General features: G+C 39.8%; 1 protein-coding gene across 1 annotated transcript; it reads right to left on the bottom strand.

Moving 5' to 3' along the window:
• Positions 1-357: 357 nt before the first annotated feature.
• Positions 358-15,178, bottom strand: LOC122648802 (mitochondrial succinate-fumarate transporter 1-like). Its single transcript, XM_043842034.1, has 2 exons — positions 14,693-15,178; positions 358-979 (listed from the first exon to the last, which is right to left on the bottom strand). The coding sequence occupies exons 1-2, from the start codon at positions 15,092-15,094 to the stop codon at positions 443-445; spliced, it is 939 nt and encodes a 312-aa protein (XP_043697969.1). The 5' UTR covers positions 15,095-15,178; the 3' UTR covers positions 358-442.
• Between the last annotated feature and the right edge of the window lie 1,149 nt (positions 15,179-16,327).

Below are 16,327 nucleotides of genomic sequence, written 5' to 3'. Positions count from 1 at the left end.
GAGGACGCAAGGCAGCTTCTTTGGTAGTCCAAAATCACAAAATGGATCCATGCTCTTCAGTGGTTCTACTTGTCTTTCCACATGGCAGGTTTCAGTGCAATGACACTATTTTCCACATCCAGGAGCCATTGTTCACTTGGGTTTGGGGAAGGCTCAATACATGGAACACGTGCAAAATAGAAGGAACCCCATTTTGATCTGCCAATATCAGCTCAGCACGTAGCAGTAGAACTCCTCATCCCTGCAGAGAACACATTTTAGCAATAATAAATTCCAGATCATCCTCAAATAATCATGAATGAATCTCTATTGACTTGGAGGAGCTAAATCACAAAAATAAAAAAAAAACCCAGTTAGGAAAAAGAAAGAATACATGGCTCTCTGTTAGATAAATGAATTGTCCGGAGGAAGAAGAAGAAGAAACGAACAATAAATGTTGTGCCTATAAGGGTGCATTGTTTATGTATCTCCGCTCATAGAAGCCCGTCACTTGGTCAGCCACTGCCCACATGATGGCCTGACCAGGGGGTATCCTCATAAGCCTAGGAAGCAATCCTTTCCACAATGCAACCACACCTTCTTCTGCACCAATAGTTCTGATTGCATGGAACATGCCCTTGTACTTTACCCCGTCCCCTGATCGGCTCTGAGCCATAAGCCTTGTCTTCACTACATCAAAGGGGCCCGTGCATATTGGACCTACAGTTCCTGCCATGAACCCTGACACCATGGATTGCCATGGTTGGAGGACCTTTCCATCTCCTTCATGTTTGCTCCAAAGGACTACATCAAATGCATTCTTTGCTGTGAACATGGCAGCCTGGTTTATCCCATTACGCATGACAGTGGGAGCAGCACCAGACCAGAGCCCCAAGAGGCCTTCCTCATGGATGATCATTCGAGCACACTGTATAGGACCCTTGTATTTTAGAAGCTCAGCGCTCAGCCCTTTCTGTTGTTGCAGTCTAATCTTCACCACCTGCAGTCAACAGCCAGAGGAGCAGAATATGTTCAGATCTGTCTGCAATCAAGCTAATGCATGAAATCTTTTTTCTTGCTGGAAGTAGAAATGATTGATGACAACAAACTGTGCGTGCCTGGTTGAGAAATAGCTGAAATAGAATGAATTTGTTGTGAAACAATGTAGATACTAAAAAAAAAACATAGAAAAGAATATGTTGTTTTAATCTATCAAGACTCAAGTGCTCCAAGCAGGCCGAAAGCTGACACCCAAGTCATATTCATAAATCCAGACAAGAACAATAATTGGGCATCCTTGGTAGGCCAGTGCCATGAAATATAAACAATGGATCTCTCTTTTGTAAATACTTAAGCTATCATGTGAGTATTGTTCAGTACTACTATATCTGAACTCAAAACGACTTGGTCATCAAGCAATCAAAATTGTTAAATATTCAAACAATGGCTCTTTCCCCTGTCAATATGCAAGTAGATGGCAGACATAAATAGCCAGCATATATGATGTGTTTCCTACTATCGCATCCAAATAATAATAACACTTGGCCTTTAAGCAATAAAAATTGTTAATTTCTCAAAGAACATCATGACTTTTGTTGAACCTGAAAGCTCAGCCTTGTCAAACTCATTCAAGTTGGATCATCTTTGATGAACAAATTCATGCCGTCCGTATATGCATTATTACTTTTCCAAACTAAAAATGATGTAAAATCTAAGATCCATAGACATAGCATTCTGTAGAAATGAACATCCTGAGAAGGGGGCATTGTAATTCACTTGTGCAGTGGAAATTGTTGTCTAATTACTTTACTTATATACATGGTTAATCAAATGCCACCCAATCCGGATCCTGGGATTGAGATTGCAAAAAGGGACAGGATGATGTAGATCGAAGCATGAAGAAGAAAGGACAACAGAATTCAGAACAAAGTTAGTGTTCACGAATTACTGTCCATGTGAACAGTGTCACAGCCCATATTTGCCTTGCGTGGGAATGGTTTTTAGAAGATCTTGTGGGCCCATTGGAGATATCAAGTGGAGAAAGATTCTATCCTAATGCTGCCAAAGGTTAGTTTTTATTTTCAGTTTTAGAAAGTAGATTTATTTCAAAAGATTATTAGGGAGTTACAAATTTCGGTCTTTCTTTTTCATGTAATAGCAATAGGGAGATTTGGTTTCTAATTTTGTTTCTTCCTATTGTGTCTTTAGAGTTACTTAGGCAGAAAAATTTTCAAGTTTTATTTTTAGTAACTTAGTCCTATATATTGTAATAGACCAAAGGGGTCTCCACACGATTCAATGAATGAATGAAGTTATGTTGCGGTTTTGCAATGCACTGTCTTGTGAGAGGCTGAGAAGGGTGAGATGCCCAGGCTGAGATAGCCAACCACTCCTATCCCTATCTCCTTTTTTCCTTCCCTATCCGATCCCCCCTCTCTTCCTTGTCTCCATTTTGTTTCCTTCATCTGCAATTAAATAACCGACCCCCATTACTCAATTTCTTCCAATGCAGTCCTAATTTGCACTAATTCTATTTTGGGTCATATATCTGCAATGATGAGCACATTTTTGTGTGAAATCTTAGGGCATAAAGCATACATTTTACCATATTGGACAGAGTTACTCGGTGCTTTCTTATGCTTTCAGGTTTTAGGTGAATTCTTGTGAAAATGGAGGAGATGATGTTAAGAAATGTTTTTAAGGTGTTTAAAGGTGTTAATGGCTTGAATCGTAGCCCATCGAGTCAGCCTTCAACGGTTTAAGCGGCACATGATTCGAGTTGAAGCGAAGAAGTTACGGCCGTTCCGTAAGCAAGCATGAAAATGGTCTATAGGGGTTTATTTGTAATTATTGACAGTCGGCTGGGGACAAAGTGAAGCGAAAGTTCAGATTGCAGGGGCCTTAACAGAATTATTAGAAGTTACATTTCTTGTACCGAAAGATTCCATTTGGAGGGCTCTGGACAGTCAACTTCAACTTGAGATATCTTGGGCTCCGAACTCCAAATTGGATGAAATTTGGGTCTATTTTGGGTGATTTTTCGCAAGGAACACAATGGTGAGGCCTATATAAGCACCCCATGCTCCACGTTTTCTGAAGGACAGAATGGGTATTTTATTTATTCTTGAAGGAATCCTAGTCATCACCCTTACTCTCTCTCTCCTCCAACTTCTCAAGGGCACCTGGAATTCTACTTGGGATAGACTTATTTTGAAAGACATTCTCACCTATGGAAAGTTGAAAAATCAAAGATGCTTTGATTTTATTGCTTGGAGAAGATATCTACAAAGAAAAGGAAGCACTTGTTAGAATTGGAAGTTTACTTTTCTAGAAATAGAAGGTCTATGTAAACAATCTTCTCTTCTTCTTCTTTCTATTTTTTCTTTTTCTTAGGATTCAAGGCATTGTAAAGAGGAAGGAGAAGAGAATATTCTCTTTTCTTAGGGAATATTTCTCCTACACTTCCCTCTTCTCCCTTCTCTTCTCTTCCCCCTATAAATACCCCTTGCCCTTTGGGTTGTAAGAAGTTAATTTTTTAGTTCAGTTTTTAGTTAGTTTCTAGTTCAATTTTAATTCAGTTTTTAGTGTAATTTTTATTTCATTCACTTAGTGAAATTTTCTCTTCTTTTTTCTATTTGTGGCTTAAGTTCTTAGTTTTGAATTCAAGTTCTTAGTTTTGATTTCATAAGTCTAGTTTAATGGTTGTAATAGTTTTAGTTTAAAGCTTCCTAGTCTAAGTTCCTATGTTGATGACAAGACATGGAGATTTAGAAGAGGAAGCCATGGTGAGTTTATTCCAGTATTCAAGCACATCAAGGTATCTCATTCTCTAAACCCTTAATCTCATTCTCCCTTTCCTCTATCTCTCTCTATCTTCTTCTTCTTCTCCCTCTATTTCTTTTATTTTTTTATATGGTTGTGGTATGTGGATGCACTTTTATTCCCTTATTTTTTTATGTGATTATGAAGTGTGGCTGTGTTTTTGTTATTCCTTTCAATTAGCTTTAGTTTGATAGGTTAGATGCTCACGTGTTAGGGCGCCAATTTAATCCCTTAATTTTGTTAGATGCTTATGAGTTAGGATGCATTAATTTTCATTAATTTAATTAGTTTAATTTAACACTTTAATTTGGTTCACTTTGTATTACTTTTAAGTTAGTTAAATAGAGTGGCATATATCTCCTCGTGTTCGACCCGTAGCTACGATTGGACCCGTACGCTTGCGGTATTATTTTAACTCAAACATGCATCCTCTGGTCTGAACAAGCTGCTGTTTGGGGGGTTTTGTTAGACTTCATAAGCTGCCTTTGATCAGAAGAATAGCCCTTTAGGGCCAGGTTTTGTGAATTACATATTTTTTTTATTCCCAGCCTAATTGTTTGGTTCTGTTAACAGTAGTTTGATGTTGCTGTGGTTGTTTGAAGAGTTACTTGTTGGGGTTTATCTTATCACTGGGGTTGATTACATCTGTAGTCAGTCTTACACTGAATGTGTATCAGGGCCTATCACCTCCTAGCTGAGTTGATTTTAATACAAGGAAGATGAAGTCAGAAGCTCCTTACTTTTCTGGACCGAGGGATCCATCCCAATTCCTTGATTGGTTGGATTCTCTAGAGGAATATTTTGACTGGTACAACTTGACAGAGGAGTGGAGGATTCGATTTGTTTAGTTGCAATTTGTAGAAAACCTAGGACCTGTAACCAGTAACTTGAGAGAAGAGAAAAAAGAGAGAATGAGAGAATAATAACTTCTTGTCTTTATTGATAGGAAAGCCCCTCTATTATAGGGGAAACTACAAATAGAAAGGGGAACTCCTAATCAGATTAAGAATTCCTAATCATGATAGGATTTCAAGTTACAATAGGAAAAGAACTAGACCTAACAACTCAAACTGAAACTAAGACTAACAACTCACAGTAGAATTAGGACTTGACATAATTAGAAACTAGGACTCCAACTAGGACTAGGAAAATAGAAGATACACATATCAACCAAATCACTGTTCATGTGAACAGTGTCACGTGAACAGTACTTCTCAACACTCCCCCTCAAGCTGGATTATACAAATAAGTAAAGAAAGAAGATCCAGCTTGAACTAAAGAAAAAAGAACTCCTAATAATGCTAACACTCCCCCTCAAGTTGGCGCATACAAGGTACTAATGCGCAACTTGAACAAAATGAAAAAAACGAAGTTGTAGAGGGGCTTTCCTATTAATGAAAACAACAAGTTATTATTTTCTCAAAAAAAAAAAACCTAAGTTGTAGTAGAATCCAGCTTGACATATGAATGCAGCTCCCAAATAAACCTTCAAGAACTTGAAAAAATAGATCTTCAAAACTTGGACAGACATGATCAGCAAACTGGGACTGGAATGTCTTCCAAAAAAGGCAGCTTTCAACGATCTTCAATAGCTATCCAGTGATGAATCTCAAATTGTCATAGTGACTTAGAATCTTGAAGTGAAATAACTATAGTAGCAAGTAGCGAAAACAAACTGAATCAGGCAGCGGAAAAAATCGAAAGTCCTCAAATAGGCAACAACCAAATATCTTCAATATTTCAATACTTCAATCTCCCCCTTACGGCAGACTCAACCCAATAACAAAGTAGATACCCATTGGCAATGGTGAAAACTCTGATCGTCTATGCTTTGCACCAAGTGTTCCTGTGAGTTCTGCTTCTACAATGTCTGCAGGTGTACTGTACATAATCCCCCCCTCACGTGTAGTACACGTGGACATAACAGAGATAATGTAAAAGATAGGGCAAAAACATAATATTCCAGAATTTTCTAAAAGCGCTATGGGTAAGTAAAAAGGAAGGAATGGCAAATTTGTAATTTATCAAAAGTTTCCAAAGGTGCTATGGGTAAATGCCAAAGGTATGTTTTGGGGTATGAAGGGAATTAGAATTATTGAGAGGGAACGGTGTTGGAAAAAAGGATGGCATGACTATAATTTGGTGGAAATTTACTTTTAAATACAATCCAAGCCAAAGGGTAAACTGGTAACAAACCAGAATTTTCAAGGGTCAATTGGGTAGTCAAATAGGGAAATGTATTAAAAGGTAATGGCAGTTTCGTAAATAACCAAAATTTTGCAAGGGCCTTTTTGTTAAACAAAAAGCAATGGGATGCAATAAGTAAAATAATGGCTATGGATAGCGGCAATCTTGTAAATAACCAGAATTGTCAAGGGGCTCTTGTGTAGATAATTTAGATGAAATCTACTTACAAATACCACCCAAGGCAAAAGGGTAATGTTGGAATGAGCAGTAAAATAAGGACAAAGGTAGATAAGAAAAGATGATAAGGGCATAAAAGGGAACTTAAAGAATAAAATAAAACGCTAGGAATAAAGTAGAGTAACCAAAAAGAAAACCAACTCATAAAAGGAAACCCACTTTGAGATATTGGATGTCTTCCTCACGCAACCAGCCAAAACAATATAACGCTATCTTCAACAGTTCAACCTCACGATGGGAGAAAGAACCAACCACGAGAGGAAAACGAGAACCAGCAGCCAACTGATTCTTCGATCGAAACAGCGAAGCTCATGGAGACAATTAATGTAATCTCCAAAAACTCGGATCGAAAGCAGAGAAAGGAGGAGGCGGAACAAAAGCTGCAACTTCAACCTCACAGTAAAACCAAAAAAGATATGATTCCAACAAAGGAAGATTTCCACGCAACTCCAAATAGAAGGTCGAAGATTAAACAGAAAACCTGCAACTCCAATCTGGCGGTAGGGGAACAGCAGCGATAAATATTTGACTCCGTGGAAGAACAACTTCAATCGAACCAGCAGCAACAAAATACCAGCAAAGAATCGATACCATCAGAAATCAATAGCCAACATCAGAGAACAAGAGCCCATCCAACAACTAAGCCAAGCAACACTCGGCAAGACGAAAACCAGAAAATCAGAGATCTTCCTCACGATAAGCAAAGAGAAACTGAGCAAAAATAGGGCAGGTCCTGAACTCCAGCCCCTCGATCACCATCAAATCGAGAAAAAGGGATTGCACCTTCAACGAAAGCAGGTTCTTCAGAAGCAACTACAGCCCAGAACCAGGTTCTTCATTAATCGATCAACAAATCAGTATTTAATCTGCAACTCATCTAAAGAGCAGAAATCAGATTCGAATCTGATGTAGAGTTTTCATAATCGAATAAATGAATTGAGTAAATGAAACCCTAGTTCTTCTTTTTCTATGAACTAGGGTTTTCTTCTTCAAACCAGAAACCCGAACTGACTCTCAAAATGGCAATCTTGGAGAGAATCAGTCACTGATTGCCTAGCTTTGATACCATGTAGAAAACCTAGGACCTGTAACCAGTAACTTGAGAGAAGAGAAAAAAGAGAGAATGAGAGAATAATAACTTCTTGTCTTTATTGATAGGAAAGCCCCTCTATTATAGGGGAAATTACAAATAGAAAGGGGAACTCCTAATCAGATTAGGAATTCCTAATCATGATAGGATTCCAAGTTACAATAGGAAAAGAACTAGACCTAACAACTCAAACTGAAACTAAGACTAACAACTCACAGTAGAATTAGGACTTGAAATAATTAGAAACTAGGACTCCAACTAGGACTAGGAAAATAGAAGATACACATATCAACCAAATCACTGTTCATGTGAACAGTGTCACATGAAGAGTACTTCTCAACACAATTGACTAGTCGTGCTAGACAGTGGTGGTACCATGAAGAGAGACTCAGAGTTAGAATATGTGAACCTAGGACTTGGGAAGAGATGAAGTACGAGTTGAAGAACAAGTACCTACCGGAACATATGTGCAGAAAGCTCTCCCTTCAACAAGATTACCACCAAAAGGCATTTACATTTGAAGAGAGCATGAACAATTATTAGACCAAATGGCCTCTTTTGAGCAAATGTTTGAAGCCACATCTGGTCCCCTCTACCCTCCACCTCCAAGGGATGGCTACCATGGCAGTCGTTGAAGTTTTAAAGATGGAAGAGCAACAAGATAAGAAACCTCCAATCAATGAACTAGAACATGAAGTTGAGGTTAATGTTGAAGACTTACCAAAAATTTCAGTCGTCAAGGAAGAGTCTTCCCCGGTCTGTACCTTTGAAAGAAGCCTTACAACCAGCAAATGCTGGCTCCGATTAAGAGTTCTTGTTTCCGCTTCCTTGATACACTTGGTTTGCTTCCGCGCACTTTCGTTTTTCAGCTTGTTGCTCGCTTTCTCGCTTCCGAGAGGCGAAGGGAGCTGGCTAGCCTCTGAACATGGCCCAAGTAACGTATGGGAATTGGTCCAGTGGATGTTGAGTTGTCGACTATTTGCACGGTTGAGACATCGAGTGTCATTTTTCTGTTCATCCTCTTTTCTTTTTTTGCTTGTTTATCAAAAACAACCTTTCTTTTGTAAGCCTACGCTCTCTTTGAAATCCTCTTTTTTGTAAGCAGAAGGTCAGTCTGTGAAAGCAATCAAATATAGGGAACAAGAAAACGGTTGCGGATAGCCAGAGCAGTACATCTACTTCACTGTTTAATGGTTAGTTGTTTAAAAAATGGTATTTCCTCTACGACTTTTCATTTGAATTGATTTTCCGTAGTCAGTAATAGCAAGCAGGACTAAAGAAAGCAGCAGTCAGAAGCAGTTGGATGCGGAGAATTGTCAGTCGGTTGTCGGTAATAGTCAGAAGCGGTCCATTGTTTACTATGAGGACCAGCAAGAGTAGGCTACGAAGTAGAGACTTTGACTATGTTTTATTCAATGAGAGCGCCCAATCAGCCCTTGAAGTTTCGAATGTCGAGGCTTACATTGAAGAATTTGAAGCAACAAAAGTTGAGGCAAAGGACGATGTGGAACTTGGCACTACAGTTGACAAGGTGGTTGAAGAAGCCATTGACGAGACTATGAATGACAAGGAAGAACTTGAAAGAGCTCGAGTTTGAAGTAGAGAAGGTTGAAGACACGTTCGTGGATGACCCAGTGTTCACGACTGATGATATCGAAGTTGATCACGTAGAATTCGTGATCCCACCTGAATTTTTTGAAGAGAAAGCTCCCCGTTTCATAGATTACATTCCAAACACCCGTGAGCTGCCAGAGTACTGTTTTGGGCTGAAAATGGATGTGCACCACACCAAGCTCATCCCTAAATTCTATAAAACTAGAGGTCGAGTTTCTTTTGAGTGGAGGAGAGTTGATGTGGATCGAAGCACGAAGAAGAGAAGGACAATAGAATTCAGAACAAAGTTACCGTTCACGAAATACTGTTCATGTGAACAGTATCCGAGTTACTGTTCACATGAACAGTGTCACAGCCCATATTTGCCTTGTGTAGGAATGGTTTTTATAAGATCTTGTGGGCCCATTAGAGATATCAAGTGGAGAAAAATTCTATTTTGATGCTGCCAAAGTTTAGTTTCTATTTTCAGTTTTTAGAAAGTAGATTTTATTTCATTACAATAGAATATTAGGTAGTTACTAATTTCAGTCTTTCGATTTGTTTTTAGAGTTATGAGGCAGCAAGTTTTTCGAGTTTTATTTTTAGTAACTTAGTCCTATATATTGTAATAGGCGCAAGGGGTCTCCACACGATTTTATGAATGAAGTTGCAGTTTGCTTGCTTGAGATCTGAGAGAGATCATTGTTTCAACAGCTGAGATAGCTGGGGTGAGAAACCCTAATGTAGTCCTAGGTTTGATAAGTCAAACTAGGAGACAAACCAGAATCTTTTACCAAAAGGTGAATCAGTTTTAGGGTTAAAGCAGGGTAAAACAAGGCTAAATTAGGTTAAGGGTTTATGGAAGTTAGGGTTAACGTTGGGGTTTAGGTTTACTAATATCAGTGATGAATTAAACTGAAATTAGCAACCCAGTGGATTCCAAACAGAATCGGCAGCAAGGTTTTAGAAGGAATTAGGTTATTTTAGGGTTAGGGTTTAAGAGAAGGAAAAAGATGGGTTTTAGGGTTTGGCTGGTCAGAACCAGCCAATATTTGGACAGAGTTTTCCAATGGGGCAGGGGAGTACTCGATCTAAATATGGGAGGATTCTCATCGCTGGTTAGGGCTGGGATGAATGTAGAACTTGGAAAAGAAAGGGGGAAAAGGGGAATCAAGGGTTAAGAGATATGATTAAGTTACTAATTTCAGAATTGATATATCCTGAAATCAGCTACTTATTCTGAGCATGAAATCAGAATCGGTTATGGTTGAAGGTCTGAAACTGTGCTTTAATGGAGGTAGGGACAAAATGGGAAATATGAGAATATATTCCAATCAGGCCACAGGAATTAGGTCAAATTTGAATCACTTCCCAAATTAGGATTAATGGAGCTATGATGAAAATCTAAGTTCAATCAGATGGCTGGTTTGGTAGATCTCGAAAATCACCTTGCATATGATCTTCTAAAAGGGGGGATCCAAGTTGCAGGTTTGGAAGGTTTGTACTTGTTAATGGCAGCAAGCTGAAATAGAACCTTCAAACTTGAAGAACAGTAGTAGAGGATGCAATAAAGTAACCATTTGATCCACCTGGGCTTCCCACTGCAAGGTGTCAATCGAATCAAACACCGATTCCTTCAATCGATTCACTTGGGCTTCCCACCACAAGGTGTCAATCGGATCAAACACCGATTCCTTCAACCTTGATCAAACACAAGACAAAAATCTTCAACGGAGAAGAAGAGCAGAAAAAAGTTTTCAATAATCAAAATTCGTGTCCAATGCTTGCCCCCCTTACAAACTTATATAAACTCAAAAATAGACTCTTACACTAAAAAGGATAGCCCTAACCCAATCCTTAACCTAATAGGTAACCTAAACTGATTAGAAATTGAAAACTTGAAATACTGAACTACTGAAGGAAATAGACTCAAAACATGGCTGGACTTATAGAGTCCTAATCCATCCCAACCTACATTGCTCAAAAGCAAATAAAAGAAAACTACTAAAATCACTTAAATTGAACCACTGGTTGGATCAGCTTGGACTCGGTTCAATTTAAAAAAAAAAGAGTTCAAAAATAAAACTAAGTATTGAAACTAAACTAACTAATCCCGTATGCAACCTTATCACCCATAGTTTAGGCCCATAAAAGTGGCCTATTACATTGAAAACGCATGGGATCAAAGGCCCAACATGTATATAACCCAACCCTAGACTTATTCCCATTAAAATAAGCCTCTTTTGGTGATGTATCTGCATCAGGCTCAAGGCTGAGATAGCCTACCTCACCCACAACTACCTCCATTGAGTTCTCTTCTACCCTCTTTTGTTCTTCTCTATTTCTTTGATTTTATTTGTATGCATCTGAAGCCCCTGGAGTTATTGTACTGATCTTCCAACTGAGATGCTGATTAGGAGACACCAAACAGACTCATCGGGTTCAGCCTGGGAGAGAATCCTGGGTAGTGATAGACCACCCAGATCTTCCTCAACTGTGACCAGTTCCAGCCTAGCTTTTTGGGTTTTGTTGGGCGCCCCCCCAAAAGAGACGCTCGACCAGGAGATCAGGGCCTTTAAAGCCCTGTGCTTGGAGTTACTCTATTTCTCCCAATTCAGACCTAATTTCCCTAATTCTATTTGGGGTCATATTTCTGCAACCTCTGGTCTGAACAAGCTGCTTGTTGGGGGGTTTTGTTAGGCTTCATACAAGCTGCCTTTGATCAGAAGAACAGCCCTTTAGAGCCAGGTTTTGAGAGTTACAGATTTTCTTATTCCCAGCCTAATTCTTTAGTTCTGTTAACAGTAGTTTGATCTTAAGTTGCTGTGGTTGTTTGAAGAGTTATTTGTTGGGGTTTATCTTATTACATCTGTAGTCAGTCTTACATTACAGGGTGGAATTGAGGTTACCGACTGAATCCTGAATCTGAGATTGAAAATGGCGGGAGTCCAATCTGATCAAAGACACACTAAAGAGTTAAAATGGATGCGAGTTCATGAATTACTTTAGGAGAAGAGAGTAAGGCATGTTTCCTATCATGGCCTCCTCTCTCTCATCTCCCCCCACAACTACGACACTAGGGTTGACCTCAACAAGCAGATAAACATGGGTACCATGGCCATGTGATCTAGGAATTCATCCCTCTGTCTCTCTGTCATACTGAGAATTACCAAGACCCTCTTTCTCCTAAATTGTTGAAGCAGTATAAAATTCTAACAACCAGCATAGGCCTCAGCAAAATCAGGTAAAATCATCACTTGTCAGGTCAGGAATTCGGATCTGGTTATGAAACCGATATCAAATCTCCATCATTTCCATGAAAGACAAGAAGACCAAGGCTTTCTTGGCCCAGGTTTTGTTAAGCAGATGATGGTTTCAGGGTAAGAAATCAGTTCTACCGAAGGCGTAGGTGCTGTTGTTGGAGCCCATAATCAAACAAAATGTGACTCACTCTGAGATGTAGGCAGAAACAATGCTAGTAGGGAACTAATCAATTTTGATATGTACAAGGTACTACAAGTTATTTTCAGCACAGTTGATCAGAATCACTGCACAAGAAAGCATCAGCAGGATAAAGTAACATCATGACCTATTCTATGACAACTTATCACAGTTCAATATCTTGTTAATCTTAGTTGGGAGGTAAGTTTGTTTATTGATAGTATACCCACCACCACCACCACATCCTCTGATAGAGCCGGCTGCTGCCCTCTGCATCTCTCCCTCCTCCCCCGCCCTCTACTCTCTCTCTCTCTCTCCCTCGCAGCACCTCTCCCGCAGTGCCCCCTTCCTCCCTCCATTTCCTTACTCCATAATCAAATAAACGAATTACACGTGTTTCAAAGCTTGCTTACCTACAGACTTTCCTAATTACAAAAGACTAACAGTAAAGATTTCCAAAGAACTCATACTAGACTCTGAGACTCAAAAGTCTCAAACCCCAGCTAGAAACTGGAAATGCTGATTACAATTTCATGCAAGGTCATTGTGTAATGAAGTCTCTGAATGAATTAGATTTAATTTGTCCAACCTGGATTGTGAGTGTTAAGTTTTAGAAGCTGTCTGCTAGAGGGTGTCACCAGACAACAGCAATAGCCGATTCCAGATTTCAATGTTGGCCCAGTACCCATTATTTTACAGATAGAGTAAGCCAATTTTGCATCACATATGGCTAATCAATGTGTGGAAACCATATATCCCCAGGGCTCACAGAGCAACCAGAAAAGCCCAGCCCAAGTAGCACTCCCTACCTCACTGCATAATCTTTTTTTTCCTCATGCACATAATATCAGTTGTAAGGCAAAAAGCAGAGATGTACTTCCTTTTTAACCCAAGTCATTAAATGCATCTAAGTTCTCGTGCAAAGCTCCAGAAAGAAAGTCATACTAAGACTCCACTACGAACATCTCCTTAACCCTGTCTCTCCAACTCCCACATCTTCACTTGCCAGGTAGCATTCAAGGGGAAGTTGAATGTTGGCAGCATACCATTAACACTTTAAATGTTTAGAAATAGGCTGAGATAAAGATGTTGACATGGATGATGAAATGCAAAACTAGAAAAATAGAAAGGACAGAATCAGAAAATAATGGCATTTATCAGAACTTCAGAGGCACCACCAAAAGATAACAGAATGACAAAAGTTGACCTACATAGCCGCGTGCGGGGGGGGGGGGGCCAGGAAAGCTTAAAATGTTGTGACCCAATGCTTCAATGACTGCACCAGTAAGCCAGTGAAGGCTGATATGGTATACATCAAAGGTTATAAAAAGAAAGTATCACTAGAAAAAGGAGTGGGGAGGGCTAAGTAGTTAGCGGTTATGGGTTAATATAGTATGTGGTCCTAAATGGCATAACAAGGTTCATGTAGCTGATCCCAAGTAGTTGAGATAAGGTTTTCTTCCTTAAATATTCTTATTCAGTGATACACATTGAAAGTTGTCTGGCAGATTATCTGCCCGTCTACTCATCTGTTCAGCTCGACTTCTCTAAGTACAACTAACTAAAAAAGTGATCAATATCTGCTTCTTTTCTATTCTTTTGATCATCAGAATCAATATCATTTGACACCTAGTATTTCTTTTTTCCCTTTTCCAAAGTTTGATTTAATGTACTTTTGACAGTCAAAATTAATTTATGCTGTGCTGCGTAGTATTAGGAAATTGGATCAAGTTGAGAATCTGCACAGATTCCCCTGTATCAAATCCATTTGATGGTAAAACACTAATTCTTCTCCATGCTTCCCCAGTTCCCCCAAACCCTCCCCCCCCCCTCCCTTTTAGGTTCCTTTTGTAACCAGCAATGTGCATCCCGTAAGGTTTGTATTAGGTTGCGATTGAAATACTAATTTGTCACTAGCTTCAGACACTGTGCCACTATCTAGTAATCAAATCCCAACTCAAACAGTGCATATTGGATTTCGATTGAGATCTTAGTTTTTCACTTGCAAATGTAGCAGTCTCAAGGAGTCAAACCCCAAGCTCAGAAGACTAACCAAAAGCAAGGAATTGACCCAAAAAAATTAGAAAAAATTAAATTAAAAACTTCACCTAGCATAACCAACTCTAATCTGAGCAACCTTCAGAAAAAATCAATTACTGAAGCGGAGAAGAGAACCAGATTTTCAGTGAGAGCGTAACTCGAGACATTCCTCATAAGCACAATTCCAAAATTAATGCAATGCGCAGGAAGCAGACCATAAGACAAAAGGAAAATTTCAAAGAAAAATTTTGAAAGAGACAAAAAAGATGACAACCAAGAAATTCGGTATCTAGAAAAGGTTACCTCAAATGGAGTAACAATAACGAGGGCTTCGAGGACCCCAGCACAGAAACCAGCAAGCAACCGTCCTTGATTACTGAGATTGCCAGTCTGAGAATCCTTGAAAGCAGCTTGAAGCAGGGCGTTGGAGCCCATTCGAAGAGAATACTTGAGAGTGAGATGAGTGGCGAAGGGAGTCAAACCTTTCCACAGAGCTCGCACACCTTCGGTCCGAACAATGGTGGTGCCGCAGTGAAGAATTCCCTTGTAAGCACCGGACCTGTCGAGCTGCAACCTCGTCTTCATAACGTCGATCGGTTGCAGACAACATGCTTCGACGATTCCTCCGATCGAACCTGAGACCGCCTTCATGTACGGCGGGATCGATTTCTTACGCTTCTGATTCGACTTTTGCTCTTCTGCCATCTTTAACGCTTTCCAGGGTGAAGAGGGCGAAGACGAAGAAATGAGTTATCTCCGTCTTCGTTCTCTCTCTCTCTCTCTCTCTCTCTCGTAGACGCATACGCGTTTCATGCGAAGAACAATCTCGGAGGGACAAGCGGTTGCTCGAATCACTCACTCACTCCACAGTTCACAGAAGTGTTTAGAAATTGGAAGAGACTACGGCAGTGGGTGAACCGTTCCTGCATGCCCCCATGGGCCTTGCATCAGAGAGCATCTTCAGAGTCTCAAACTCTAGTATTGTGCAATGATCGCCTTACCCTCACGGCAAGACGGTTGGGCAGGGGTAAGCAGTCATTACATGCCTCGCCGTATCTAGGCAGCACAGTCTTACTGGGCATCTTGGCAATAGAGGATCGATCCCATAGCCGTTGAGAGCAACTGGTCGAACATCGATCAACTACCAGTCCAACCGCTGCCAGATCACGGGTTGTGTACAAATGTACAATCCATCTACTTAACAGTCTATTCCGGTATTCCCACCATTGTTTGGTAAAATAGACATAATTCACTTCATAAAGCTAGAATTGACCTGATTCTTTTTTTTTCATATAAAATTAATCTTAGAGAGCTAAAGCTTTCATGTTTTAGATTAAGTCCAATTTCGATTGTACAAACATGTAAATGTCCCTTGAAGTCTTAGGATGTACGTGCAAATGCAAGGTAGAAGAACATAGACCGCTACAATAACTTGTGATCGGCTACGGCCTACCTGCCCGTAGCAGCCATAGCAACACCCTAATAAGGCGCGGTGCAATGACCGCCTTACCCCTGCCCGAGCGCCTTGTCCGAGTAGGGGTAAGGTGATCATTGTGCCACGCCTCATTAGTGCGCAGTGCTGCTACGGACAGCAGGTCGTAGACGATCCTGATCCTCGATCAATACTCCAATTGGTTCGACTTTTAAAGTCTGGAACAATCTAAGTCTTTGTCATATGATCTCCCAGATGTTAGGTCAACATACCTAATAAAATTTACCAATATAGATCCAAAATGTTCCCCTTTGGTCATAGGCAAAATCACCTAACTAAAATTAAACCATTCAAGTCATGTATTACAATTTAAAATTAATTCATAAGTATTGATAATGTCATGTTGCTCGGACGATCTTCAAGTTGGTTTTACTGAAGGAAGCTTGATTCTCCATTGGGCTTCTCATTGTCATGCCACAAGTTGAACTTACTAAGATCCTCTGAAT

The sequence above is a fragment of the Telopea speciosissima genome, chromosome 1 (assembly GCF_018873765.1).
Source record: "Telopea speciosissima isolate NSW1024214 ecotype Mountain lineage chromosome 1, Tspe_v1, whole genome shotgun sequence".
Taxonomy (NCBI): Eukaryota; Viridiplantae; Streptophyta; class Magnoliopsida; order Proteales; family Proteaceae; genus Telopea; species Telopea speciosissima.
Note: the sequence above shows the minus strand (reverse complement) of the source record. Positions and strands in the feature narration are given on the sequence as shown.

Excerpts from the sequence above, each read along its gene's own strand:
- LOC122648802 (XM_043842034.1), bottom strand. The coding sequence starts at position 15,094 with ATGGCAGAAGAGCAAAAGTCGAATCAGAAGCGTAAGAAATCGATCCCG. Across the intron at positions 980-14,692 it reads TTATTGTTACTCCATTTGAG|GTGGTGAAGATTAGACTGCA; the intron begins GTAACCTTTTCT and ends TGTTGACTGCAG.